This window comes from Cimex lectularius, unplaced genomic scaffold (genome assembly GCF_000648675.2).
Source record: "Cimex lectularius strain Harlan isolate CLEC.00 unplaced genomic scaffold, Clec_2.1 scaffold43, whole genome shotgun sequence".
Lineage (NCBI taxonomy): Eukaryota > Metazoa > Arthropoda > Insecta > Hemiptera > Cimicidae > Cimex > Cimex lectularius.
The window spans coordinates 289,644-315,943 of record NW_019392661.1 but is presented as its reverse complement, the minus strand read 5'-3'; the positions used below and the strand labels follow the sequence as shown (position 1 = coordinate 315,943).

Genomic DNA, 26,300 nt, shown 5'->3' with positions numbered 1-26,300 from the left:
CTTTATCTTGGCCATTCTGCCCACTGAAATTAATCTTAGGGCTATCAGCAGCTAGAATAATTTTAGCATTCGAAAAAACGCAGTTTTGAAAATTCAGTTAATTTTTTCTGTATGTATATTATTCACTCAAGTATGACTATTTATTCATATTTCTTCATCGTTCTGTACACAAACTGTACAACTAATCTGACTGAGTTAGTTAATAGGTACTCAATATTCCGCAATTGCGTATTCACTCGCACAGGTTGAAATTTAAAATTTTCAAAAACTGATCTATAATAACTTTCAAATGACGATCTACTGTGAAGAAGTTTCATACATTGGTGAACATAAAAATTCGATCGTTACAGATCAAATTATAGTTCATCACCCTGCAGACCTCAGAAAAAATCTCAGGATGACAATTCGAGCAAAAGATTTTTATTTCAATGAACTCTAAAATTGCACAGCTAGAATATAATTGAGTACAATAGGTTTATGTCTGAAAGAAAGTTGTAAAAAATTTATTTTTAATTGTTTTATAATCTCAGTATTTTTTAAACTAAAACACCAATTATTTTTTTGCTATATTTTTCAATTGCTATTCCACCTCTTTAATCCTGTTATTTAACTAGGAATTTGATTTAGCTCAAATGACAGCTTTGAAGAGGGGCTAGGGACTAAAATGCCTAAAATGCATAACGATTCAAATATACGACATAAAAATAATTGGTGATTTAGTTCACATTTAATACAAATTAAATTAATAAAAAAATTGAATTATCTTTACTCGAGTGTAGAAATTATTATTTTTTCGCCATAAATATATGGAATTAAGGATTCTACTTGAGATATTTGCTAGTAACCCAGGGGTGTTCATCTTATGTGTTAATGTATGAATTTTTTTGTGAAATTGCGTCACAAAATCCAACTAAAATCCAAAACCCGTAGCACGAACATGAACAGCATATAATTCATTTCTCTTTTTAAGGAAATGAAAGAACTGCAATCACCAAAATCTCCTCTAGGTACGCTTTAGAGACTAGTGGTGATTTTGTGGAGTAGAGCCTATGCCACATGCCCACTAGGGTCACCTGCAGTCCCAACGACGGTTTTATTTACTTGGAGAAGTCTTCACTAGCACTACCTTCTACGAAGACTATTTGACCATTCTCCATATGGAAATTGGCTGAAACTCCACGTTTTCAAAAAAATGGAACAAGAGGTCCTTAACATTATAATCGCTGTAGTAGTCGTACTACTTACACTCGGTTTGTAGTCCCATTGAAATTTGTTTTTGTTACCTAAATTTTAATATTTTTGTATACTTTCAGTCTTTTTTCTTATATACCGATGGGGTAAAACGACCAAAAGAACGGTTTTACTCACTGGAATCTCCGACAGTGGAAAAACGCTCATTTTTACCAGGCTGGTACAGAACAAATTTGTTCATACTCATACCTCAATCAAAGAAAATTCGGCAGAGTACACAACCACAAAGGTATAAAACTAATTAATATTCAGATGAAATCATTTTTGATGTATTAAAAAATAATAAAGGGCCAAACCAGCAAAACTTAGAATTCCCAAAAGATGCAAAAGAGCACACAGCTTATAGCTAACCTGTGAGGGCTTAAAAACATCGAGTTTTTTCAACAGTCACCTCATGAAGCTTCTTACAGGCAAGTTAAAAACGTGCTAATTTGCCTTATAGTTTTTTATGGGGGTTTGCAACAGCAGAGGTTAGCACCAGGGCCAAAACGCCCATTTTATGTTGGGGTGTATCAAGCGGCCCTGAGTTCAAATCCAGGCCTGTACTTTACAGTGATAAGTCTGCTATGTCAATACCTTAACCGTTGTGGCCACTGACACCTCTAAATCTCATAGTCTCTAGTGGATGTAAAATTCATTTATTTCATGAATTCATTAGTAGACATATCACCTGTGTGCTAAGTACACTTGGTGAAATTATTAGCAGTCATGTGATTATTCACAAGGTATGGTCTTGAAGAAGTAAGCAAATTCAGTTAGTTACAAGAGTTCGACCTATTTTATGGTCATCATCTGTACAAAACAATCTTAAATATGTCTACACGTTGACATATTTAATTTGTGTACAGGCGATCTCAAATTTCCTGGAAGACCGACTCAGTCCCAACATTGCCAAGGACTGTAAGCAAGATGATTATTCATGGATCACAATACGATCTGATTATTCACAACGGCACGGTACATGCATCGGGATCACCGATTTTAATGAAACTTTTGACAAGTTAGCCATAGCATATTGTAGATATAGAAATATATAATTTGTGAATGAACAATGTTGCAAAGTAGGTTGAAATTTTTTTTTTTGCAAGAAACCAAATTGATATTGGTTTTTCTTTGCACCCTCCAAAACACCTGAATGGTAGTATTTTGGAAAATCAAAACATAATTTTTTTGTCTCAAATTTTTCTCTTTACTGTATCGTTTCCCCCTCCAAATAAACAAGCAATTTCACTGATCTACCGGAAACTTTCTGGAGCTTATAACTTTATAAATGGCACATTATAAATTATAGATAAATTTATGTATAAATTTATAAATTATAATGGCATAATGGCACAAACCTCCATAAATCAATAAAATAAAACGTTTGAGAATTTTTATTATTTCAGCCTTATTTCTCTCTCTTATAGTGACATAACATTCACGAAGAAGAAATTCTGCTTTCCAATGTACGTTCTTTTATAAATATTGAATTTGGATAAAATCCAGAGGTGTTATAAATTTTTAAATGGAATTCTGAACATTCGTGTAAAAAAAATTGCCCCCCTCCCTGGTGAAACCAGCATAAAAATCTTATATTTTTGCTGTGATGAAAATTTGTAATTAAATTATTACAAATCGTTTTTCAATAAATATGTTTTTTTTTTAAATACTTTACTGGAAACGTCTTGCTTTTTCATAACTTTATATATATAATCTCATTTAATACAATCCTGCTTGTTATTTTCATATCAAACATAAAATTACAAGACAAATTGACTGGCATATAACAACCCTGAAATAGATGCAACAAGGCAGGAAAAATATTTTAAAAAATGACAACTTATGAATTACTTACAATCTATTTTTTTCTCATCTCTAAAGGCAAGAACTCAAGAACTGTCTTAATTTTTCGACAAAATATCAGCAAAAAAAGTTTCATTAAAATTGGTGATCCCTTGACCATAGTTTTGTCAGTATATACTGCAATATATTACAATAGTTCTTAAAGATATAGACCATTCGTCAGTCTTGAATCGTGGGAGGTTGGTGGCCGCAACGGTACCATCACTGTAAGGTAAAGGTCCCGGGTTCGAATCCAGCGGCCCTGCTTTCAAACCCGACATACTTGCAAATGGTTTTTTTTTTCAAAAACACCTGAACCCGAGGGTTGATGTAACTTCTGCTGTTGCGAACCCTCGTAAAAAAAAAAGGCATGAATACCCTTTATGCTACTATAAAAGCATCAAACTATGAAACTTGTTATTTTGAGCAGAATTAATTTGACCACTGAATTATTTAATTTGTATTGGCCAATTAGACCATTAGACATGAATTTCTTAATTTTATTAAAACTTTACATTTTTCATGATTTATGTTCTATATTTTGTTATAATTATACAAATTGTATTTTGTAACATTGTAATGTTAGCTGATTGTTGTTAGTTAAATATTAATATATTTATCCTATATATTTTCAGGATAGAACAGTCCAAATTGTTGACATTCCTGGGCATGAAAGGCTGAGGGGAAAGTTTTTAGAACAGTACAAAAAGAACGCTCGTGCATTTATTTATGTAATTGATTCACTTACCTTACAAAAGGATGTAAGAGATGTGGCAGAGTGGGTTTTTTAATATGCACTTTTTTAATTTAAGCCTTTTTGGAAAAATAACATTATTTATTGTTATAGCTATTTATACACACTTTTAACTGATGGCGAAACAGGAAAATGCAGAAATGTGCTAATTTTTTGCAATAAACAAGATCACGCGACTGCAAAAGGGATACCTGTTATTAAAGCCGTATTGGAAAAAGAACTGTAAGATCTAATTTTCTAACTTTACTTTATGTAAACAAGCTATTTATTTAATTTATTTCTTAAAAAGAAATACAGTAAGGACGACCAGAACACATTCCCTCCAGAGCACAGATGGGAGCGATTCAGGTGAAATTTACCTTGGCATCAAAGACCAGGAATTTGATTTTGCTCACCTCCTGCCAACAGTAGTCTCCTTTGCTGAAGGCTATGCCTTGAACAAAGATAATGAAGCAGCCAAGGCAAACCTCGAGCCTTTGATTGATTGGATTGGACAAATTTCTTAAATCGGACTGATTTTATTTATTGCATTTTCTAATTTTTTGTTACCTAGATAGTCCAATAAAGTTTTTTTTTAAATTAATTCTTCTTCAGTTCTTGATTCATCACTCTCAGACCACCACAATGTTCAACAAAATTTTGTTCATTAATGTCAATATCTCATACTTCCAAATTATTGCTAGTTAAGTTTTATTTTGGGTCATTGCTTACCCTTAATTTTTTTGTCTTTCTTACATTTTAATCCTTCTAATTTTGTTTAATGTTTCTCCAGCCAATCTTATAATGTTATGTGATATTACTGCAACTCTCTTTTCTTTATACAATTGCTAGTCTCTCTGTACTTCAGGGCCTCATCAATTGATTAATAAAATAACACGATAAAAACATAATAGTCTGGTCTTTTTAAAAATATAGTTCCTACTCACAGTTTGTTGTTTTGTACGATCCAGATTTCAAGCTTTTAGCTCATCATCAGGTTTCAAATTTACAACCACTCACTCGACATGAAAATCATCTACCTAGTGTACCTCTCTAGAGTATTCGATATTCATCAGGTAATTGGGAATGAGCCCCTGCATTCATGTAATAATAACATTCACACTATCCTAGAGTATTCGATATTCCTCGGGGTAATTGGGGATAAACCTTGCTATTCACGCTAATAAATAACATTCACACTACCTCAAGTACCGATATTCCTTGGGGTAATTGGGAATGAGCCTCTTCATTCACGCTAATAAATAACATTCACACTACCTCAAGTACCGATATTCCTTGGGGTAATTGGGAATGAGCCTCTTCATTCACGCTAATAACTAACATTCACACTATCCTAGAGTATTCGATATTCCTCGGGGTAATTGGGGATAATCCTTGATATTCATGCTAATAAATAACTTTTTATTAGGTTTCGTGGTCCGCTTGACCAATTAATATCTTTCAATTAATTAAGGTTTTTAGTTGAGATAAAAAAGTCAGTGTCACGAGCGGGATTTGAGCCCACGACCTTTGGCTAGATACACCACTACTCGAGCTATCGTAAATTCTTTTTGTTTCTTTATAGTACTACTTTTTCCTGTATACAATGATTTTTTTTTATATAAATACTTTGTAAGTTACATATTTTATAACTTCTATTGAGATGTCTTTTTGCTTCTCTACAATCTTTGTTGTACAGGTTTTTGTCTAGTACTAGCATTACTAATTACATTACAAATAAATATCTTTTGTATTAAGTTTGTTTTATAACAAGTTTCTTGCATAACTGAGCAATGTTTTATTAAGGTCTTTAACATCATCGTTTTATAGTACAATTAATTAAGATTTTAAGTTGAGATAAAAAAGTCAGTGTCACGAGCGGGATTCGAACCCACGATCTTCGGCTTGATACGCCACTGCTCTACCACTTGAGCTATCGTGGCCTCGATCCACTCGGATACCAACCTCCCATCTAAACCACACTTTTTGAATTTTCCATCCATTTTGAATTTAATAAGTTTTATAGTAAATTGTAGGATCTACTGATAATTTCGTTAAATTCCGTTAGTTTATCCTAACTTGGACGAGCTGTCGTATTTGATTTTTTAGTTAAAAAATAATTATTGGAAATAGATGTTAACAAATAGTTTGACATAGGAGAAATAAAACGTACTTCAGTCATCTTAGTATGACTTATGCTACATTTGTATAATTTAGATGTTTCTTTCATTCCAGAAGATTCTTCATTCATTTTTTTATAACATTACCACTTGTTCTTATAACAACCACAGAGTTAGGTGAGTTGCATTATCGAAATAGATCTGTATAATTTGTATAGTATGTTTTATTATTATAACAATAACTAAATATAATTCAAGAAAAAATATTTAAAAATCATTTACAGACTTTTTCTATAACTTAAATTTATACATAATTTGACTTGCGACTTACACTTAGTGTAAATATTATTAATTATAACAAAATTCAAGGCCTCTTGAACGTATACCAGGAATAAGCAAAGGCACTATTGTCATCATCCATAAAATAACAATAAGTAATATAATTTACAATAAACTGGTGAATTGGAAGAGAAATAATCTATTCTACCACAACCTTCTTTTCATTAAAGAAACAATATTTTAATACACGTTAGTAGAATTAAAGCTTTTTTTTATACAAATGATAAAACTAATAAATTCAAGTTGTGGTTTTAAGCACTTAATTTGCATTTCATTGTTTAAGCCAATTTTGTTTGTTCACACATTTCACCAGATGAGATTTTCACTTATTTCATGATAATACTTAAAATTTACATTTTGTTCACTCATATATTAAACCAGTCCTCTTGGTTAAAATCAGTGTATCCATAATTAGAAAATAAAATGGCAATAAATTGAACAATTTCAATTTCGAATCAGTCTTGATATGGAACACAATAAGCTTGTTAAATATTAAACTTGATAATTCACAAACTATTTAACAAAATGATTTTATAAACATTCAATAAATGATATTTAAGTAGATAATAATATATGGCTTATGACTACATTTTCACTTTCAGTTAAAATTGCTGTTCTGATTGTAAAAATATATGCAAATTTGAAAAATTTAAAGGGTATCCACGATTATAATCTTTTGCCAATATACATTAAAATGTTGTTTAATTAAACATTACTGCTCTATTTCCTGGAGCAGCTACATCTTAATATTCTTGAAAACTAATCAGGAACTAAGCCTCAATGAGGCTGCAAATAACATTAACATGAGACCAACGTTGCATCTCTCATAATAAAATGCCTTGTTAATGTCATGAAAAAAAAGAAGGTGAAATAAGTGTAATCCTCGTTATATATATAAAAAAAAAATTAGGCCATACTTTGGAAGTCAAAAGATTGGTAAATGTATTAATAAAAATATAAATAAATAATCTTATATATGAAAAATTTAAATTTTAAAGCCTGATTCTTAATGGTAGGATTTTTAAGTACACTTTCATACTTAAAATTTCAAAAAAAAAAGGCACATGATCTGCTAGAAAAACAGAAAAACTATCACAATCTAGTTTTTTACAAAATTATGAAAAATACTTTGATATTTTAAGTACAATAAAATACATATGTGCCTTTTTTTCCAATATAAAAACACTTATTCACCTTCAATAATCCATATTATCGTCAGAGGTGAGCCTTTCTTTCTGCTCTATAACTTTACCACTGATCTTATTATTAGGACGGCTCCTTTTGAAAAATCCACATTTACAAAGGCAGAGTACAAAAAGAAGTAGAAGCAAGATTCCGGTGACAACGCCTACAAGTATCATCCACCATTCGATAACATCAGACCCCTGCTGCTTCAATGAATGTCCTATTGCAACAGTTACAATCTAAAAAGTAAAGAAAGTTATGTAATTATTATTACTGGTCAAATCATCAAAACAAGTTCAACACAAAATTTTGGTCTTGAAAATTCTTTAAAGCATTACACAGTAAAAGTTATGTTAGAGGTTTGTGATTTTTAAATAAACTTTTTTAAATAAAAATCCAATAAGTGGTACAGACCAGGAGTTGGCTGGCAATTAACAGACTTGTTCAATGGGCTAAATTTAATTTTACAGCTACTTACTACCAGTTAGAAATTTTAATTAATTATTTATTGTTTGAAGTTTTTTCGGAGGATCTACGGAAGAGGTCAACACAGAGAAAAACTTCCTTTCGGTTTTCGCCGAGCTTTCAACAGTTCTTATACTGTCATCTTCAGGGCTTAAACCTTAATGGGGAAATAAAAAGACATGGTGTTTTGAGCACAGAAGTACATTACGTTTTTTTTTTTTTTTTTTTTTTTTTTGGTGCTCAGCATCTGTTTTATTAGATCCATCGTCAATGTTCTGTTGCAAACCGCACTATCCATGACTTAAATGTTCCCTTTTTAAATGAAGTTGCAAACTTCAGCGGCAAAACATTCCACACTAACATCCAATCCCACTTTAATCTTCATATACAACTTTCCCCCTGATCTCTCCCAAAATCCTCCTCTGTTTTAGTGGATTTAAAGATAGTGACTTGGTTTCAGAGAGTGCGTGTGATTAAGTGATGGATTTCTTATTTAGGAGAGTTCACTGGATAGCTTCTCCACTTCGTCTTTTAGTGTTTAGCTACCAAATACCGAAAGTAGGGATGCCTTGTATTCATACAGGAAGTTGAAAACATTGTCTTTCAAAATTAAAATTTCCACTCGCACTTTGTATTTCAGATCTTTCAGAATAAATTTAGTTCTGAGTCTGTCTGTGGTCAATTCCTTGTAGCCGGCAAAACTCCAAAACCATGAGACCAAGTTTTATTAAATTTTCAGAGATTGTGCTGGTTGGTTTCGAGATTGCTCCTTATGAATTTCATCTCAATCGGATCAATGGTATCTCCTGAACATGTGCAAACATAAAATCCCACACAGAGCCGTATCTCTGAAACCATTTAAATGAATTTTGGTGAAATTTTCAGGTATTATGCAAGTTAGTTTCCAGATAGTCCTCTATGAATTTCATCTAAATCATATCAACGGTATCGCCTGCACATGTTCAAACTTCCACAACTACATCTCTAAAACCAGTTGCTAGATTCACATGTAATTTTCAGGGATTATGCGGGTTGCTTTCTAAATTATCCCCTATGAATTTTATTGCAAATGGATTAACATATGCGCATGTTCATGCACAAAATGTGAGGAAGCCCACCCACTTGGCAGATGTTTTTCCTTTTATTTTGTACTTGCTTGTTACCTATATACTTTGTTGTGCTTGAATTTTTTTTTTTTTTTTTTTTTTTTTTTTTTTTTTTGAATTTTTTTTTTTTTTTTTTTTTTTTTTTTTTGGTGGGGCAAAGTTAATAATACTGATAAAGTAACAAAAGAGTGTTGGAAGGCAATTGGATCGAGCTAAAGCCCATTGGTAGGGTGAGTTAGCGACAAGTGAAAAGAATAAAGCATTTCACAGCCTGCAAAGTGGGCTCTGGATTTGAAATTTGGAAGAAAGAAGGCAAAGGGCCAGACTGCGAGAGGCGGCAGCTGGAAGAATGCTCAATATTCAATTATTTTCCTGCATAAAATTTTCTTCCAACTATCTCCTACCACTTGTCTCTCTCAGTAAGTCCCCCCTTCTCCACTGAGCTACTAATGTAGCAGCATCAGTCAGGAAGGCGTAACAGCTTCGTGCAGATTTTTGCCCAAAATTATTCAATAAAAAAAAGTAGTTTTATATATTTAGTTTTACAGACTTTCTTTTATCTAAAAAAAGAAAATTTTTGTTATATTTGGTATTGAAATGACATATTAAAAAGTAATTACTTATAGGTGAAATAGGGCCCATACAAGGCCTAGTAACATGAGGTACTTAAGTAGAATAATTTGTGGTGAGACTACAATACTAAATGCGTTTCAAAAGTATTGTTCATCATTCCTTTGAATGATTATTCGGAAATCATGAGATGCGGTCTGGTGTGGCGTAGGTTTCAGAAAAACATTTTCTTTATCATGCCAATGTTTTTCTGAAACTTATCTCACGATTTCCAAACAATCATCGACTAACGGTCCTTTGAATATTAGATTTACCTGTGCTTCAGTATCAGTGCTTTTTGATGTTATTGTAATCCCGTGCTGCTTAACGTAAAGCTTTGCAAATGAAGCGATCTCTACAGATTTCACATTTGGATAATCTTCAACAAGTGTACTGTTCCAAAGTCTGAAAATTTAAATAGTTTAATTACGTACTTTTTATATCTTAACATTTTAATAAATACTATAAAAGTTTTAATAAATGCCTACCTGGACATAACAGTTACAACTGCTGACTGTTTAGCCAATAATTTGTAGACGATACAGTGAAAACGGTAGCAAAAAGCTGTCTTATTTCTGCAGTTCTTTGAATTAAAAAATTAAACATTAAAAATAAATACGTAAATGTAACTAGTTTAAAACTTTACCATTCTAACAACATTGTCAGGGTCTTTTTTAACAACCATTTCAATATCTCGCTTGTATCTGAACTTCTCAGTGTGATTCCGCCTCTGTCGAGTCTGTAGTGTATTTCTATCTTTAAGTTTAAGAGGATTGACTTGTTCAGGAGTTGTATAGCACACGCCCCCTTCTTCTGCTTCTATTGTTGGTTCTTCATCCATATACAGAAGCCATTTTCCTCTAGGTTTATTGTTTGCAACTTGGAAAGGCCATTCAACATGAATTTCAACATTATTGACGTGTGAGGGGCCATTATTAACAACTTCATAAGTGTGCCTTATCCTCATTCCCGTTTGATCCTTATACTCCATTTCAGACTCGCCCCTAACAGTACCATGATAGAGGACCTCCTGCTGCCTGGTCGAGCCTTTAAGTGTCAGTTCCGCTTTACGAACAATCACAGCCATCAACTTGACGGTCCCTTGAGAGTCTTCTAATTTGCTCGTTGTGTTTGCATATAGATTGAACTCCACTTGTGACATTTCATCTATTATAGACAACGGTTCAAACCGTAAAATGATGTTCACCATCGCATTACTCTCTAAAGGGTTTCCCAAAGCACATACAACCTCAGTTTCATTCACTCTTGTGCAAGATGCTGTGCCCCCCTAAACATAAAAATTTACTCCAAGCTACTTTTTTTTAGTTTTCTAAATATTTAAAAATAATTAAATTCACTAATTTTGTGGTCCACTTGACCAATTAATATATTACAATTAATTAAGGTTTTTAGTTGAGATAAAAAAGTCAATGGCACGAGCGGGATTCGAACCCACGATCTTCGGCCAGATACACCGCTGCTCTACCACTTGAGCTATCGTGACCTCGATCCACTCGGACACTAACTTCCCATCTCAACCCCACCTTTTTGGCAAATGGCAAAAAATGGCAAAAAGGAGGGAAAATTCAAAAGGTGGGGTTGAGATGGGAAGTTAGTGTCCGAGTGGATCGAGGTCACGATAGCTCAAGTGGTAGAGCAGCGGCGTATCTAACAAAAGATCGTGGGTTCAAATCCCGCTCGTGCCTTGACTTGTTTATCTCAACTAAAAACCTTAATTATTTTTAAAATTATTAATTTTTCTAACCTGTTGTGCAACATAGCTGAGACTTGGCGAATGATTAACAATCAAAAACGCCTCATATGCGCTCTCCTTCAGATTATGAACCGTTGTATTGACAACAACCTCTTTATACTCACCCAAAGGCAAATCCCATGTGCCTCCCAATTCTGAAAAGCAGAAACAATATAATCAACATTTAATATGGTCTATAATTTCCTTCGTAACACCTTCAAGCAAATTGATAACATCAACTCACTTGATTTTGGAAGTAATAATGCCGAATCGATTTGAAGTTGGCTTTCACAAATGTCATTGTCACCACAGTCTTTGAGAAAAGTTGCTTGAAATATTTTATCTGATTGTTGCTTGTTCAAGATAGGGTAATTGGACATCGACTGAAAACTGGCATCTTCATTGTACACCGGTGGTTCTTTTTGTATTAAGCTGTAGCTGAGCCTTAACGAGATTGGGCTTTGAATATCTTTTGTATCTTCCTGAGTGTATAATACAGTTCAAAAATAAAATTATTTGGATATTAATATAAAAATGGTTATAAATTACCTTCAGAAATACTATGTCTTCATGGCAGGTACTATAATACGTCAAATTATGTCTTGAAAGTGCAATTATTTCATTTTTTTTATGTGGCTTTGATTTCAAATCATTACCAATGAAAACTCTCGGAAATCTGTTTGTCACGTCTCCTTGTAAGACATAGTTGAGTTCTAATTTAGAGTCTATAGATGATATTTTACCTTTTCCAAGACCGTGGATAGATACACAGGCATGAAACTTAAAACTGGGGGGAAAAATGTATTTTATAGTGACTATTCCACATGTCTTTAAAAATACTTGCTTAATTACCATGCCAAATTTATATCTGGATAATCAGCACAATATTTACTTGTTGGATCAATATTTCTGATTGCCGATTCAGATTTAAGCATTGTTGTTATTTCAATAATCGGCCTTGTTCGAAGTAGTATGACTTGACTTGATTCAAAAGCACCAATTAATAAATCGGGATAGTCATTATGATCGACATCAACCCCACCGTTCAGGCTGTACCCAAAAGATTTGGATTTGTAATCTGACCCAGAAATTACCTGCATGAAATTAAAAATAAATTAAACTTTAAATCTGAATGAAAGTTTGATTTAATTACCTGTGACGGTTCCGGAAGCGTCCCATTCGGTGATCCCAAGAATATATAAACAACACCATCGTTTTCATAAGGTGCACCGACAGCGATGTCATCACAGCCATCTTTATTAATATCACCTAGATTTGTAATAGATATTCCAAACCTTGATTCATGCTGTCCTGTTATTTTTATCGGTTCTTCACACTGTAAACTGCAGTCATTCTGGTGATTGATGTAAATGTAGATCGCACCTCCATGATGTTTATCAAAATAATTTGGTGCACCAACAATTAAATCTGGTAGCCTGGAATAAATTTACCAAAAAACAAATAAAGTTTTTTCTATTATTATTGTATTTTATTTATGTATTCATATATGTTTTGTTTATACACTTAAGGACAAAAACAGGACACTTGTATGTTTTGTTGATTTCCAACTGTATGTATATTAATTACATGTACACAATATTGATTTTAATATAAACCAAATTAAACAAAATCAGGAATTCAAAAGTTTTAATAAACAATTTTGATATGCTTGAAAGAAAATTCAACAAAACACCGGAAAATCATTTAGTGAAAGAATAAATTTAAATAATTTATTACCTAGTTTTGCGCTTAATAACGCTTATTACCGCCCGAGGTCTCACGGAGGGCCTTAAGCCTCCTAGGCATCAAGTAAATAATTGATCGGATTTTGTCTTATGAAACATAATCCCATTTTTCAACAAGAAAGGTTCAATGATGTCTAATCCGTCTCTTTATCATGTCCCATAAGAGTTCTATGGGATGCATGTCAGGAGTGCTGGTCAATTCATTGTGTTAGGATTTTGATTGAGCATTATCATGTATTAACACAACGTCCCCTATAAACAGGACCACAGTTTCCAGAAGAACTTTCTCAATGTGCCTTAGTACAGTCACAGATACATTCTGTATGATAATCAGTTCGGTACAGGCATGGATGTCGATTCTACCCCATCCCATAACTGATGCATCTTTGAAAACGCTATGACTCACGTTTGGCACATGGAGCAAAGTTCTCCACATTTGCTCCATGCACATGGTCCCAATCATCTAATTGCAAGAAACTCCAACACGCATCTGTGAAGAGAACAGCCCCTGTGAATAGTCACCTTTCTACTTGATACCTCTCTAATAGTAGTGAACCTATGCAGGATGTCGAGACGGCTATTCTCACAAGCCTTCTGATGACTGTTTTAACAGACCATTTATAGTTGACTACCAAGGAAGCCCCGTTAAATAATGGTTCCATAGTGCAGTAAGAGCAATAAAACTACTGTATCTAGCCGTCGTACATCACAGTTGACTACTACCTTCGCTTTGATCAAGAGAGAGTGGCACTAAACTGCTGCAGACCATCATGGATGGTAGAGCATGGCACACCTGGACCTAGGCTATGCAACAGATGCTATGTGCATCGTTGGCCAAAGCATCTGCCCCGGGCTAGATCTTCTTGACTTAAAACCATGTTTTAAGACAATTTTGTTCGGCTTAAATTTATCATTTCATCAAAGAAAGCAATTTAAAAAAAAAATTGATTTGACAAGTATGCTGGCTCTGGAAAGGACAAATTTAACTGACTTTCTTTATAGCACTATAAAGCAAGTCATTAATGTTGTTTAATTTTTAAGTCAACTATTAATATTTATACTTAGTTATGATGGAAAATAAATAAATATGTGTCCATTTCCCCCTCCCCTTTGAGTGTATAAAAAGCAAGTATATCAACTCTCTCACCATTAGCCATGCCGTATACTTTGTATATTATTAATGAATCATTCAAATACAAAACCAATTACAGTACCTTATTTTTTAAAAAGTTCTATTAATTCTTTTTTTCAAAATAAAAAAGATTTGAGAAAAATGAGGTTGTTTTTGAGTTTTAATCACAAATGTCTTATACTCTATTTTCTTTTTGTTATTAGATTGTTTAAAGATCAGGAGATCTAGTCTGGTGTGATATAGGTTAGAAAAACATTTTCATTTTGGGATCAACTTTCGATCTTTATTGAGAACATATTCAGGGCCTGGGATTTATAAACATTGTTTAAATTATACAAATACGTATAAGATATTAAATATGAATTTATACAATGACATACACAACTTTTAGGTTTAATCAAAGTATTTGTATGTGTACATCATTGTATAAATTCACATAATAAAATGTTTTTCTGGCCACCAGGCAGTATCACATGATTTTTAATTATCATTAATTAAGGTCGCTAAATATTACACATTTGCTATTAGAATTGTTTTCAATTTGAAAAAAAAAAATTAAACAAAGTCAGAAAAGTTTACACACCTGTCTCCATTAACATCAGCAGTACAGAGTTCATAACCAAAATTGGAAGTGATAATCTCACCAGACAGGATCATTCGAGTTGTCATTGAGATCACAGCATTTTTTCTTGAAAAAATTACAACTTGGCCTGTTCCATTTGACCTAGGAGCTCCTGCAGCGTATGCAATACCTTCTCCAAAGTAATCGCCAGCAGTAACTGCCATGCCTGTTGAAACGTTTATTATTAACTAATTTCGAACAAATCATTAAATAACTTTTTTTCACATGCCTAAATAACTGTATTTATCAACTGGTGAATTATCTTCAAAGTGAGGGGTATAATAGATGGTTTTGTCTCTATACAAAAAACTATCAGCGATACTGGAAACAAACACAGTGCCTCGCCAAGTATAAGGTCCTGGAGATCCAAAAATAGCCGTGTCATTAATTAACATCAAACTTGTTCCAACTTGGCAATACGCATACTGTTCATGTTCCCTGGAAATTCAACAATTATAATAATATAAGATTATACAAAGTTTACAAATAATAATTCAATGTAAAAACCTTTCAGTTGGTCGTCCCTTACAAGGATTTACTAATACTTCAATTGTCAAGTCTGAATAGAGGGTATAACAGTGTCCTTTTCCATGTCTTAGACCATCATACTTCGTTATATAACGATGGGCACATACCTGTAATTTTTATATTAGCAAAAGCAATTGATTAAAAATAAATTCCGTCTTAAAACTAACCATGACTTTTTTCCCTTTTCCTAAACTTCGAACTGTAACACCAAGCCACTGGCCTTCTTTAATTTCAAACTCACTGGGAGGAACTGGATGAAGATCGTCAACATCTAAAGAAACATCATTTGTTATTAATTAAATCAAAATAAATTAATTAAAAAATCAACCCCAAAGCACAATACATTGTATAATTAAATAAAATGAATGCAAAACACTATATACATTAATGTAAAATGATAAATTATATTTACATCTTTTGAACATTATTGCAGATTTTTTCACGGAATTATAAAATAGTACATTTTTATAAAATTTTGAAATAATTGTAAGTTATTTTTACAGACAAAAGGTAAATACTATCTTTTTAGTCCAACAGAAGTAGCAATGATTGGAGAAAACCAAATGCAGAATTTAACTCCAAAAATCTCTAGCTTTTAAAGACAATAATGTATGATACAATGTTATATGGTTTATTCATACATTTTAAAGAATTTAAAAGATAGGACTACAAAATTGACTTTTCAAGCCTATCATAATAATGAGCACAAACATATTGGGATCAGGAATGGCTGTTACATAACTGCAGAAAATTATAGATACTCCACCGCAATAGCTTTATGTTTTTCATGTTAGCCAGTTCGTCGATGAATAACAAATGAACATAATATTTTATGGGGGAGGGGCGGGTTAGAAATTCTAGGAGCAACAGTGGGAACCAAACCCACCATCGAGGGTGTTTGAGCCAAGAGTACACCTTGACTAACATATATAAAGATCGGTAATAAAAAAACAAAAGGGCTTTTTTTATGAGCCACACAATTGTGGCATGTTACCTTGTATAAATTAGTTTCGAGTTCAATTATAAAGTCTTATCTTACATTCTGAAGAAAGCTAAATAATAAAAATAAACAATTTTAAAGAAAAGGATGTTTTCTGTTTTGTTTTTTAAGTTGTTTTTGTTGTAGTTGTATATGTGCATTAAAAAAATAAAATGTTCTTTGGACGGAAATTCTTGCAATAGCCAACTCACAGCTAAAATCCAAAATTATTTGACAACTTTATGCTTTATGAAAATATCATATTTAATTAAAAATAAGCATAATCTTATTTAATTCAAACTCCAAATGACTTTGGTGATGAAAAACTGCATGACTTTCCAATGTTTCAAGATTAGATAACAAAACATCACCCGTTATAATTCAATCACTCCATTTTAAAACCATGCATTGACATTGAAAACAAATATAAATTAATATAATCGTTTTTTGTTCACAAAATGCTCATTGGAAAAAAAAAATCATGAAATTTGTGCTGAATGATTAACAATGATTTGTGTACAAATTCACGTTTAATGTGTGGACATGCTTTTGATTGTGCCAATAAAAATAATGAGAATGGATCAATCGTATTTTGTTACGAGCTTACGAGCAGTAGCACATGCTTAAGATGACTTGAGTATGCAAAAATGAATGCACACATGCATTAACAAAACTTGCACACTTCAAACATTTGTCAACAACTTACCATAGTCAAAACTTTCGCCTTCCTCTGTAGAAAAATCACATAATCTAAATTATTAGTCGATAGAAAATAAATAGTAAAAAACACAATTTTATAAATAAATGTGTTATAATTTTTTTTAAAAATTGATATTTAATCTTAAATGTTCAAATAAAAAGAAATTGAAATGAAATAATTAAACACGCTAAACGAAACATTTCAGAACTTCACATCATAATAAAATTAATTAAAAGGCAAAATTGTACTCCCACCACCCTTTTTATCATTTTCCAATTAAACAAATTTGCATTATAGTCCCAATTGTTTAAGGTAAATAACATTCTTCCGGAGCAAGGGTTAAACAAACACCAAAGACCCCTGGAAGTATTTAATAATATTTATTCTTTTACCAATAATTCCATCTGTATAGACTTGAGAGCAGTCATTTTGTTTGTTTGTCAATGGACATTGCCACAAGGCACCAGACCTGTTCGTCTGAGGTTGAAGATTTTTGTCCAAAGGGGCCCCAACCAACAATCTGAAAGAGATAAATTGGTATGAAATAAATTAGATTTTTTTTTTTTTGTAAGAATTTATATTTTCAAAGCATCCAATTGATTCAATCATTTGTGTATAAAAAAAGTTGCTTTAATTATGACAAAATTTTGACAAGTACTTTTTAAATTTATTCTTTAAAAAATACACAAAAAACTTTGATGGGTTTTATTTTTTAAAATAAAAATTAAACCCAGACCAATGCATTTTAATTTAATCATGCATTATTCAGAAATCGTGTGATATAAGTTTCAGAAAAACATTTTTTTTTTATCGTGCCAACGTTATCTTTATTGAGAAGATGATCTCAATAAAGATCGAAACGTTGGCATGACAAAAAAAAAGAAAATGTTTTTCTGAAACCTACATCACACCAGACCACATTTCATGATTTCTGAATAATTATCGATTAAAGGTCACTAATCACCACACAATTAATGTTACAGTTCAAAAATAATGTTACTTTATATATATGTATTCAACCAGTTTCAATGTTATTTTTTTACAGTAAATTTATCTAATTTGTAATTGTATATAAACAAAATTTTTGGAACTTCAATTTTGCCAAATATTTTGTTAACAGAAGATCTTAATGTTTTCAAGGTTTGACAAGTGAACTAGTGTATTGTTGTCTGTACTATCTGCGTAATTATTCCTAAACAAAGGAAGTCTCAATATCTAATCCAACTGATAACATCATAATAGACATCAAGTTGGTTCTAAAAATATTTTATCAAATGTTTACAGATAGATAATATTTTTTTATTGGTAAACTGTCATAATAATGTGTTATAACTCTATGTATTTTTCTTTTAAAAAAAGCATTATTTTGAATTTTTTTCTGAAATGTAGGTAATAAAATTATTGATTACCATTTATTTTTAACATTCTCACAACTTATTTATTTAGTTTATTTTTTATTTTGTACTTGTGCAACAAACATTGACATTTTTGACCTAAAAGTTTTATAAATGCAAAAAAAAATTAGCTTTGATTATGAACAAGCCACAAAATAACAAGAGAATATAACTTTTTAATAGATAAAACACGAACAGAATACATAATATTTGTTTATTTATTTATATAAATACTACTTTGATAGCTACAATGTTTAAAGTTCTTCAGCAATTGTGTGCATATATGCTAATATTTTAGGGGTGAAAGTGAAGGCTATTTTTAACCAAAATATCTTACTTTTAGATTTTTTTATGTATCATACTTGCTCCTTCTTAAAGGGCCAATTTTTACCGAGGTAAGCACACCATACCAGTTTTAATACTTTCAACCTTTTTATCTCCAAAAACTAAAACAAACTTTTCTAACATAATTTAGATTAACATGCTGACATTTAGACAACAACAATAATATATAATATATTAACATTTAGATTTTGCTAAATTCCATTAATTCTTTTATGTTATGAAATAATTTAAACAACTTAACAGTATTTTATCTTGTATCAGCTAGTGTTTTTTTAATTTAATGACTGAAAATTATGTATAAATTGTTTTTGACATATTTATTATTTTATGCTGGGCTTATTAATGTATTAATTCTTTATGTGTCATTTACACACCTAACTATATCATCAAAAACAATTCACATCTACATAATTTACTAATAGAATCTAAAATTTTTGGAATATCTGACCTTAAATTCGTTTTTTTTTTAACAAATAAGAAAATCTATGACATCTCATATCTATATTTTTTAAGTGATATATTACATAATATTTATTTGGTTCTATTACGAAATATAAATATGAAATAATTTTATTTACTTAAAAACTATTTTGAAAGCTACTAAGTTTAAAAGTTTTGGACAGTTTATGTGCATATCCACTTAATACACAGACACGAAATTTTAGTTGTTGATTTTTTGCCATTTAAAAATCAATGATGTAAACAATTAACAGTATTTTATATTCTATCTCTGAGCTAGTGGATTTTAATTTAATAAACAAAAATTATACAGGATATGATTTATTATTTTATGATATGTTTATTAAGGATTTAATTGTTTAGTTTATATATTGTACATACTCCTAACTATAACATCTCATATTGTATTTGTGTTCAAATATTGCAGGATATTTGGATCTATTAATAAAAAAAAAGTTATGAAATATTTTATTTTATCCTTTCATTATATATTATATTTCATATTTCATTTGTTTACTTAAATACTATTTGACAGCTCAAAGTTTAAAGGGTTTGGGCAGTTATGTGCAATCCGCTCAATACGCTGACTATACAAAATTTCAAGTTGTTGAGATTTTGCTGATTTAAAATCAATAATATAAACAATTTAACCGTATTTTATCTTATATCTTTCAGTTAATGCTTTTTAATTTAATTTAATGGCCAAAAATTATTCAAAAATTGTACATCGATACATTTATTATTTTATGCCATATTTATAATGCTTTAATCTTCAGTGTTATGTTTATTTTTTTTTATTTTCATACCTAACTATAACTATTATGTTATATTTCGTTCCATTAGTAAATACAAATATAAAATGTTTTTATTTACTTAAATACTATTTTGACAGGTACAAAGTTTAAAGGTTTTGGGCAGTTGAGTGCATACATGTTTAATACAGCGACAGATAAAATTTTAAATTTTGAGGTTTTGCCATTTTAAAATCAATGGATCAATTTAACTGTATTTTATCTTTTATCTTTCAGCAAGTGACTTTTAAAATGTAATGCCCAACAAAACACATGAATTGTTCTAATTTTATCCTATGTTTATTTTAATTATTTAGTTTGTCATTTATTTAGTTATATTTATTTTTTTAAAGGTATAAATAGGGCTTTAAGCCCCCTTACATACTTTATCAATAAATTTAGTTGAATAACTTAGTAAAATAATAATAATTTCAATAATAATAATAGTTATAACCCATATATCTTAGCAATTTACAAATATCTCTATGAAATCAGAACACTTAACACTTCGTTTGGGTTCCTAGTCATGTCGGCATTTCTGGAAATGAAAAAGCTGATCAACATGCAAGGAACGCTGCAAACCATCCACAAAGAACAGATCAATTTCCTCTCCGTCCAGATGATATAGTCGTTTATGTTAAAAACATTATCAAACGAAAGTGGGCGGCAAGATGGAATGTCTGTAGAGATAGTATGAAAGAAATTAAGCCAGTTGTACATAAATGGCCAACTGAGGAACTTGAGAGGAAAGAACTTGTGATTCTCTCTAGATTGCGAATAGGTCACATCAGGTTAATCCATAATAGGCTTTTAATATGCAACAACCTTACAACTTGTCCTCAATGTACGCGAAGAGGAGAACGTATCATTCTGACAGTAAAACATATTTTGGTCGACTGTCCCACTTTACAACCCTTTAGGCAAAGGCTCAACCTTTCGAGTGATTTACAGGAGTTACCCCAATGTTTCTTTCGAAGAGCACTTTTCAGCTTTCTCAAATTTATTGGAATTTATAAAGAGATTTAGGCCTTTTCCCAAATTGTTATACCATTGAATGCCTGCTATGTTTGAATGAGAGTTGTGCATGCAAGATTTCTTTTTTCAGAAGTTTTTGAGGCTACCGGAGCGGAAAAATGAAATGGAAGAAAATACAAATTGCGGGGTAATAAATTGCAATGCTCAAAATGTGTTTTGTTTCTTATTATTGTTATGTAGAATTAGTTTATGTATCATATTTGAATGGAAGAATAAAAGGATAAGGATGAGCCTATACTCATGCTGAGACTGTTGCTAGTCTGACTCCATTATTATTATTATTATTATTAGCCATACAAGCCTATGGGAAATGTTTAAATTATGGAACAAAAATTCACAATTCGAATTAAAAAAATAGAAATAAATAAAAATAAAATTAAAATAAATAAATAAATTTTATATGTAATTTAAAATGGGATTTTTGCATACATTTGGCCTTCCAAATTAAGAATTTTAAAAAAGAAAAATTAAAGCTTGGATGGCAATAGGATAAATAAGTTTACGAGTGAATGTTTGGAGTCAGAGCTTTATAGCACTCAGAAGGGATATAGCTAACCTAAGATAGAAGGTTTGGACGTTAGGGCGTGAAATGACCTTAGCCGTTAAAACGCCCTTAAAAATTAATAATAATAATAATAATAATATTAGTTATAGATTAGATTATGAGTGAATGTTTGAAGTCAGAGCTTTATGGCGCTCAGAAGGAATATAGCTAATTTAAGGTAGAAGTTTTAAATGTATCAGTTAGGGCATGAAATTACCTTAGCTGATAAAACGCCCTTAAAAATTAATAATAATAATAGTTGATGGATATTGAGAACATTTATTTGATTTAATTTTAAAAATGTATATTAAAACTGTAAGTTTATCACTTCTTAAAAGTTAAGGTTGCTGAAGATGTTAAAACAGGAAGAAATATGATCCCTTGGTTTAAGATCATAACAGTATCTAGTGCAGGATCGATAAGCAATTTGAAGGCAATGAGCAGATTGAGAGTCTACGGAAAGTGAAAAAATAGTGCTACAAATTTAGGAATTATAATTAATTAAGGTTTTTAGTTGAGATGAAAAAAAGTTAATGGCACGAGAGGGATTCGAACCCACGACCTTCAACTAGATACGCCGCTGCTCTACCACCTGAGCTATCGTAGAGCAGCGGCGTATCTAGTCGAAGGTCGTGGGTTCGAATCCCTCTCGTGCCATTAACTTTTTTTCATCTCAACTAAAAACCTTAATTAATTGTAAAGTATTAATTGGTCAAGCGGACCACGAAATTAGTGAATTTAGGAATTATTAGGGATTTAATAAAAACTCTTGTTTTCTGTGGAGTGAAAAGGCTAAAGCGTCAAAGAGGGTGGAAGCTTGAGTGGGCCTTTTTAACAATAGAGTGCACATGGCCACGCCATGTAAGCTTGGAGTTAAAAATGACACTAAGATTTTTGGACTAAAATTAATAGGAGATCTTTACTAATAGGTTTATTGAAAATAAATAAGGATGGGATATGTTATGATCTAAAAAAATGAAAATTAGTCAATTTCTTGACCACTGATTGAGAGAATGACGAGCACAATTGACAAGAGAGATAGTTCCAGAGATGTTCCTTGTAGTACATTGAATGTAAAGCTGAGTGCCAGCAGCATAAAGATGAAATCGGGAAAAATTAAGAACTAATAGATGATATAAACATGGAAAAGAGTAAAGGTCCAAGAATATAGCCTTGGTGTACTGAAATTGAGAAAGAAGAAAAAATAGAATTTGAAGCTTTAACTCAGATATGAAATGAAATTAGCAGCAGTCAAGTTGAAGTCAAAAAGATGTGCCAGTTTCCAAATAAGCAAATTATGATTTACAGAGGAAAAATCGAGTAGAACAATAATAGTAAACTTATTATCATCAATGCCTAGATGAATATCATCTGAGATTAAGGATCCACATAAGAGCTGTCTCACAACTATGAAATTTTCGGAAAATAGATTGAAAAAGCAATATAAGGCCATGGGAGTCAATAAATAAGGATATTTCTTTAAATAAAATCTTCTCAAATCTTTTAGATAATGATGGAACAATAATAATAGGGTGGTAGTCATTAACAAGGGTGTTTAGGTTTTTTGGGTAAATCAATATTAGTTTCCTTCCAGGCTGAAGGAAGACAACATTTACACCCTAACTGTAACATCTTATATTTATATCTATGAAGTTATAGTTGAAGTTTTATCATTTTAAAATTAGTATTGTAAACAATTAAACAGTATTTTATCTTTTATCTTTCAGCTAATATATTTTTTTTAAATTTAATAAGTACAAAAATTAATCCTCAATTCTTTCCTAATGCATTTTTGTTAAATAATAATGCGGAAGATTTACAGTGCTAGAAGGAATTTATATTAAACAGTTTACAGCTGAAAGATGAGCAAATATAGTCAGGGGAAAATAGTTTTTTTAAATAAATTAAGTAGGCCAGTTTAAAGTGATGGGTAAGCGTTCTGTTTTTAAAATTCCTGAGGTGACATCACTGCCAAATTTACCAAAATAATGGTGTAACATAAATTACTTATAGAATAAAGGAAGTAACATTTTAAATTATTGTGTATATTTAATATTACGTCAAAGAATTTTTTTTTTACAATTACTCAATGAAAACTATAAATAATACTTTTGCCAATTTATCAGTGAGTCATCAGTTTCCTGATAATTGGGTTCTGCTTCCGGGTGTACAGGGCTTCGCCCTTCGAACACTCCGCCCGCCCACTAAGTCTAAGCCCCCCCAGGTGGAACTCAGTACTTACCGACTGTTACTTAACTGCTGACTTTGCGGTAGTCTGTCGGATATTTCGTGTAGGGCGACCGAGAAGCCGAAGTAGCTGCCGGCCCTGCCTTCTTTAATTACAGGCAGCCTCGTCTCAAAATTGAAACAATGTGACTCTCGGGCCAAAAGTGTCACCAGGGCCAAAACAAGTTCAAGTGCAGTCATTGTCAACACGGTATTAAAAAAAAAAAAAATTATTTAAAAGAGAAAAAAATTCAATTTTTAGCCCTTCTCGAAGTCATTAGTAATTAGGAAGGGCAGCTGAAGTAAATTTAAAAAATGAAAAACTTATTAAAAAAACAAACAACCACCCACTACAAAACAATGTTTCCCGACCGCCTCACGGTCCACAACTGAGTGAAGATTGAAGAGTCAAGATACCCGACAGTTCACGGCTAATAATCTTCTGGTGGGTTAGATCTCATTCTCGATTCAGAAACGATATTGTCGCTTAAAAAAAGCAGGCTAATTCCTTTATTTAACTTTTTTAATACAGCTTCGACAAGTGAAATATTATCTTTTATTATATTTTAAACAAGATATAAAACGTTTGTTTATCTGTATTTACAAATATATGGGTAGAAGCGAATATCGATAAGATTTTGTTCGATTCTTAGATCGAAACATCTTCTGGTTGTCACTGATTGGTGACAACTGACAGTACTAATTACTAAATACTGATGTTAAAATCGCCAAACTGTATTATTACCTCAATTGATTATACTTTTTATCTACAGTGGTCGAGGTGCAAAAGTCAGTGTCACAGTGGGAATCGAACCAACGACCTTCGGATATTAAGCCGAAATTATAATTTTATGAAGTTTTTTCTCCATTGATCATACAAAAGGAAGATTATTGCAAGGAAATATAACTAAAACTATAAATATTTGCAAAAAGATTTCAAAATCTTTTTAAAAAAATGTTTTGCGTGTTAAAAATTTTAAAAGATTTTTGTTTTAAACATTTAACATTATTTACAGCAATAAAAATAAAAAGTTAAATAAAAATAATCTAAAATGTTATTTCATGAAATTTTGACTCTATTGTTCATAAAAAAGCAATAATTATTGTGATGAATTACAACTTCATAGAATAGAAAATATGTGCAAACACATTTCAAAATAGATTGCATTTTTTGCCTGTTATAAATTTTAAAGATTTTTGTTTTAAACATTTAACATTATTTACAGCTATTAAATAAAAATAATCTAAAATGATTTTCGGAGATCGTGGGATGCGATCACTAATCACCACACATAATCTAAAATGTTATTTTATGAAATTTTGACTCTATTGTTCATAAAAAAGCAATAATTATTGTGATGAATTACAACTTCATAGAATAGAAAATATGTGCAAACACATTTCAAAATAGATTGCATTTTTTGCCTGTTATAAATTTTAAAGATTTTTGTTTTAAACATTTAACATTATTTACAGCTATTAAATAAAAATAATCTAAAATGTTATTTTATGAAATTACCCACTTTTAAGAGTGGCTTAAAAATAATGAAGAAATTAATTTTTTTGTACTTTTTATTTAAACACTACAAACTGAAATCATTTGTGGTTAAAACTCAAATTCTCATTTATTTGATACACTAATTAACTAAACAAAACCAGAAAATTGAAAGAAAATCAACTGAGAACCTCACTATGGCCCACAATGACAATATGCAATACTTTCATTAATTAAACAAATCGGTAGGTAATCATATTTGTAAATTTCCTTTTGTGATATTCGTTTGTATACTTGTATAGTTTGGGATATTTCTTTTTAGAAGTTTCAAATTTGCTTAATGGTTTTCAAAGTTAGGACAAACATGTGGTCATGTTTAATAGGTTGCTTGTTTCATAAGCACCATATCTATTTATATCAAAACAGCAGCAACATGCTAGTAGACGATAGTCCCTTTTTTCACATCACATGTAATAATTATCAACATCAGAGAAAAAAGTGACAATCATCTCTACTTAGTTTATAATTAATTTAACAGTATTAAATTAACCAAATTTTGCTTCTAATGGTAGATATTTTTTATGTAGGCTATTTACTAAATTATTTACAAAGTCATTATCCATTGTTTTCAAACAATATCTAAATGCAATTCCACATTTGGTATATGATTGCATAATAGAAAACATTTGTTCTGTCCATTGTTTTGTTTTCATTTCTCCTTTGGACGATTACATCCTATACTGATGAAAGAACAAAATATTCTATCACCTAATTTTGTATTTACTTATAATTAAATACATAATATTGCTTTTAAAACCAGCTTAACACTAAAACAACTTATATATTATTAATTAATAGGAGACCAAGGTGATCGTGTAATTAGGGTGTCTAACTCATACTTGCCACTCAAGCGGTTCTGG

The 26,300-nt window shown here is 31.0% G+C and overlaps 2 protein-coding genes across 4 annotated transcripts; one reads left to right on the top strand and one right to left on the bottom strand.

Annotated features, from left to right (window-relative positions):
- The first annotated feature begins 1,004 nt into the window (after nucleotides 1–1,004).
- LOC106662530 (signal recognition particle receptor subunit beta) lies at nucleotides 1,005–4,412 on the top strand. The gene is made up of 5 exons (XM_024224877.1): nucleotides 1,005–1,250; nucleotides 1,314–1,480; nucleotides 3,711–3,853; nucleotides 3,923–4,051; nucleotides 4,119–4,412. Exons 1-5 carry the CDS (start codon nucleotides 1,193–1,195, stop codon nucleotides 4,333–4,335), a joined length of 714 nt encoding a protein of 237 aa, XP_024080645.1. The 5' UTR covers nucleotides 1,005–1,192; the 3' UTR covers nucleotides 4,336–4,412.
- A 1,805-nt stretch (nucleotides 4,413–6,217) lies between these two features.
- Nucleotides 6,218–24,286, bottom strand: LOC106662536 (integrin alpha-PS1). 3 transcript variants are annotated; one of them, XM_024224878.1, is made up of 17 exons: nucleotides 23,902–24,286; nucleotides 17,484–17,611; nucleotides 17,098–17,121; nucleotides 15,580–15,683; nucleotides 15,392–15,519; nucleotides 15,114–15,322; nucleotides 14,846–15,050; nucleotides 12,539–12,821; nucleotides 12,238–12,479; nucleotides 11,935–12,172; nucleotides 11,630–11,867; nucleotides 11,398–11,540; nucleotides 10,279–10,920; nucleotides 10,121–10,215; nucleotides 9,908–10,037; nucleotides 7,446–7,691; nucleotides 6,218–7,323 (listed from the first exon to the last, which is right to left on the bottom strand). In XM_024224878.1, the coding sequence occupies exons 1-16, from the start codon at nucleotides 24,084–24,086 to the stop codon at nucleotides 7,464–7,466; spliced, it is 3,222 nt and encodes a 1,073-aa protein (XP_024080646.1). In that variant the 5' UTR covers nucleotides 24,087–24,286; the 3' UTR covers nucleotides 6,218–7,323; nucleotides 7,446–7,463. The 3 variants fall into 3 exon arrangements, with proteins under 3 accessions (XP_024080646.1, XP_014242194.1, XP_014242195.1); XM_014386708.2 differs by having other exon boundaries at nucleotides 6,218–7,691; XM_014386709.2 differs by lacking the exon at nucleotides 17,098–17,121 and having other exon boundaries at nucleotides 6,218–7,691.
- Between the last annotated feature and the right edge of the window lie 2,014 nt (nucleotides 24,287–26,300).